At 45.9% G+C, this 3,858-nt stretch overlaps 1 protein-coding gene across 2 annotated transcripts in view; it reads left to right on the forward strand.

The window, feature by feature from the left end:
* PPP6C (protein phosphatase 6, catalytic subunit) overlaps positions 1-3,780 on the forward strand; it is a 4,166-nt gene extending 386 nt beyond the window's left edge. The window contains exons 3-8 of one of the 2 annotated variants that reach the window (XM_010570701.1): positions 46-111; positions 606-747; positions 1,738-1,817; positions 1,963-2,172; positions 2,430-2,432; positions 2,914-3,780. In XM_010570701.1, the coding sequence (XP_010569003.1) occupies positions 46-111; positions 606-747; positions 1,738-1,817; positions 1,963-2,172; positions 2,430-2,432; positions 2,914-3,162 (750 nt within the window). In that variant the 3' untranslated portion in view covers positions 3,163-3,780. The remainder of the gene's footprint in view (positions 1-45; positions 112-605; positions 748-1,737; positions 1,818-1,962; positions 2,173-2,429; positions 2,433-2,913) is intronic. The other variant, XM_010570702.1, reaches the window with a different exon arrangement.
* Positions 3,781-3,858: the final 78 nt, after the last annotated feature.

Genomic DNA, 3,858 nt, shown 5'->3' on the forward strand with positions numbered 1-3,858 from the left:
CGGTGCCGGTGCCCGCAGCCCTCACGCTCCTGCTTCTCTCCGCAGTTCTACGACCTGTGCGAGCTGTTCAGGACGGGCGGTCAGGTCCCCGACACCAACTACATCTTCATGGTACGCGCAGGCGGGGCTCGCCCCGCTCGCTCAGCCGGGGCTCAAAAAATGAGTTTAAAGCTTAAATCCCGATACGCCCGTCGAGTCTCACACCTTGCCCGCCGGCGCCGCGTTTGCTTTTGCCGTTCGCCTGCCACGTACGGGTTTTCTTTTGTTGAGTAAGGTACGAGTTACGTGGTGCGAAGTGAGGCAGGAAGAGCGGAGCGCGGTGCCGGTCAAGCAGAGCCGTGCCGGTGCGGCAGCAGCACCCCGTTAGCCGGAACGTCCCGAGGGCCCATCAGGTCGCGTGCCGGGGCAGTTCTGGGTGAGCATGGCCCAAAGCTGCAGGTCCGAGCGACCAAAGAACGTGTTCTCCTAGATCCGAGCAGATCCCGGCGTCCCTTCAGCATTCGTTAGCTTTCTTTATGCACTGCGAGAAATTTAGAATGGATGTATCACTTTGCGTTTTTCCATTTGACTGTTTTTCCATTTACGAATATTTTTTTGACTTGCAGGGTGACTTTGTAGATAGAGGTTATTATAGTCTTGAGACTTTCACTTACCTTCTTGCACTAAAAGCTAAGTGGCCTGATCGTATCACACTGTTACGAGGCAATCATGAAAGCAGGCAGATAACACAAGTGTATGGATTTTATGGTAAGTCTTTACCCAAATGGTTTCTGAAGGGGGGCTAACGCGTAATAAACGAGTATGGCATCTTTCCCTTGGGAAACCTGTTCTGAATGCAGCGCTACCTGGGGCTTTCCTGGGACTGGACGGGGAGTGGGCTCAGTAAAATTTGAGTGTTATCATTTGTAACGTGATCATCGTGTTCATGAAGTAGAAATGTGTGTTAGTCCAGATCTTGCTGCTCTTTTCCTCCAGCATCTGGGTGTCTGGTTTGGTTTTTTTTTTTTGGTGCCATGTTCAATTTTAGAGACAGAGCATGTATTTATACAGAATGTGCTTTGGTATCTTGTAATGAAAGGTTCTACATGAAGTCATGGTGTTGCTGTAATTCCTCTTAAGTTTCAGTATAACTGAAAATCAGCTTCACACATAGAGTTTGCTGTGGAACTCATTTGTTGTCAACAGTGAGCTTCTGGGAAAATGCCACTGGCAAGAAATAAGCAGCAGAAAAACTGTTTGGAAAACTGAGGGAATTAAATTGCTTGGAAGCTTCTTGTTGTGTGAGGCTTTGATAAAACCTGAGGAAATCCTGGAAAGTATTTAACACCTGCCACAAAGAATAGCGTCTGTAACATAACTTCTTTTGGATAACGCATCAAGTACGAATGTTCAGAGGTTGCTCAAGAAATGCCTGCCCGTCAGGTTTCTTGCCGCGTTCATGTAGCTTTAAACAAAGCCCCTGTAACTCCCGTTTGTGGTAAGAGTATCTTCCACCAGCCCTGCTCGGTTCACGCTTTCTGCCTCAATTCTCCTGTATAAAATCTGCTAATTTAAGGACTCTGCTGGTCTAGGCAAGGGTCAGTTCCCAGCCGGCCAGCTGCGGCAAGCGGCGGACTGCTTAGCGGTGCTCCCGATAGAGTTTTTGCTATACGTCTGACTTTCGAGTTCTGCTGTGCTTGATTTTATTGTCTGAATGCCTTCTGATCCATTAAGAAGAAAAAATTCTCTGTTTAACAGATGAGTGCCAAACCAAATATGGAAATGCTAATGCTTGGAGATACTGTACCAAAGTCTTTGACATGCTCACAATAGCAGCTGTAAGTGTAAACACCACATTACAAAAATACACATAGATTGTCTAAGTGTGACGGTGAGAATTAGTGACCTTTAAGGGTCACACTGGTAGCGTTCTGGCCTGGATTAAATAGTGAGTATGTCGCACATGTGCCTTTTTTTCTCCAGTTAATAGATGAGCAGATTCTCTGTGTGCACGGTGGCCTCTCTCCAGACATCAAGACACTCGATCAAATTCGAACCATCGAACGTAATCAAGAAATTCCTCACAAAGGCGCCTTCTGTGACCTTGTTTGGTCTGATCCAGAAGATGTCGATACGTGGGCGATCAGTCCGCGAGGAGCAGGCTGGCTCTTCGGTGCAAAGGTGACGAACGAGGTAATGATGCTGTTGTGTGCAACATAAAGTAACTGCATGTATGAGATAAATTGAAGCGTCGCGCTCAGTTTGGTATTTACCCTAGTGACAAATGGGTCGAGGACCCTGCAAGACAATGAACTTTCCTTGTACGACCGCTGCGAGTAAGTTGTGGTGATGGAGAAGGTTCGCTCAAGACAACCTGAAATATGAGCCATTTGAACTTAAAAGCATAAATACAACTGCCAGCTGTGGTAATACTGATCTTGCTTTTAAAGAGTGTAACACAGTGAGACTAACTAGTATCACTGGGGTTTCTATAGAATACTTTTCTAAGGATTTAGGAGAAAAAAAATACCATTTTTCTTAACAATTCTTAGTTTTTGTTACTTTGGAAAATGGCAAGCAGAACTCTGGGGGCTGACACACACTGGCCTTCCCAGGCTCCTGAAGTAGCTGCGTTACAAATGCCGCGCTGGAGCCTCATGTTGTCGCTCTGGCCTTGCCACAGCACGTTCAGGGAGGATCGAGCCTTGTGGATTGCACAGGCTTGGGCATTGCAGCTGTCACCTGTATTTCATAGGTGTTGCTCACTGCTCAGCTCTCAAAACCCAAATTTTTTTTTCGGTGCACTGGGTGGAAAAAGCTTCTTTTTAACCATTTCATGGTGTGCGCGTGCCAGGGCTGTAGCTGGGAGAGGATTGTGTGGGCCATGGCGTGCAGCTGCTCAGAGAAAACTGACCTTCCTTTTTTCCTTTGCAGTTTGTTCACATCAACAACTTAAAACTCATCTGCAGAGCGCACCAGCTAGTTCATGAAGGCTATAAATTCATGTTTGATGAGAAATTGGTAACGGTATGGTCTGCTCCAAATTACTGCTACCGCTGTGGAAATATTGCGTCAATCATGGTCTTTAAAGATGTAAATACACGAGAACCAAAGCTATTCCGCGCAGTTCCAGATTCAGAACGTGTCATTCCTCCTAGAACAACCACACCGTATTTCCTCTGAGACCTTTCCCTGCCTGCTGTCTCCCTCTTCCCTTGTACTGTCCCTTTACAATATACTTTTTATTGAGCACTTTGCTGCTGAAATGCTGCCTCTTGCCTTTTTTTATTTTTAAATTATCTAAATTTATTGTGTATTATGGTGTCTGTAGCAAGTGTTGTTTTTTTTTTTCCTTTTCCCTCCCCTAGATTAATTTCAGAGTATTTGTAATATGTCCGTGAAATTTATACTACTGCATGTAGTTCTTGCGTATTTCTGGGTTTAGATGAAACGTTTTCCTTTTAGCAATCATGATACCCGGGAAGCAGCTCAGTCCCAGTGTGTTATTCAGCTTTTTGTTTGGTAAGTTTTAAGAAATTTCAGCAGCAAAGTTATTGCCTCTAGTGTGCACGGTGGGACTGTGACTGCCTTGTGTTGTGTACACGTAGAACCCCGTCGTCCTCCTCGTGGCTTGTTTTAAGTGGAAAAAAATAAAGTGGTCGGAAGGGCTGTTCCCCACCCCCCCTCCCCCTTGTTTTGTTTTCTTAGGATTCCAGTTAAAAGTACCCAGACCTGCTGCAGCGATTGAGTTTGTACATTAAAATAACTGTTCTGATTTTTTTCAGAGACCTTGTATTTTTAATAAAGCCGTACCTTACCTCAGCCCCCCCCCAGGCTGATTAACGTGCGCACGAGCCCTGCCCGCCGCCCGCCTCTCTC

The sequence above is a fragment of the Haliaeetus leucocephalus genome, unplaced genomic scaffold (assembly GCF_000737465.1).
Source record: "Haliaeetus leucocephalus isolate CR32 unplaced genomic scaffold, Haliaeetus_leucocephalus-4.0 Scaffold306, whole genome shotgun sequence".
NCBI classification, from domain to species: Eukaryota; Metazoa; Chordata; class Aves; order Accipitriformes; family Accipitridae; genus Haliaeetus; species Haliaeetus leucocephalus.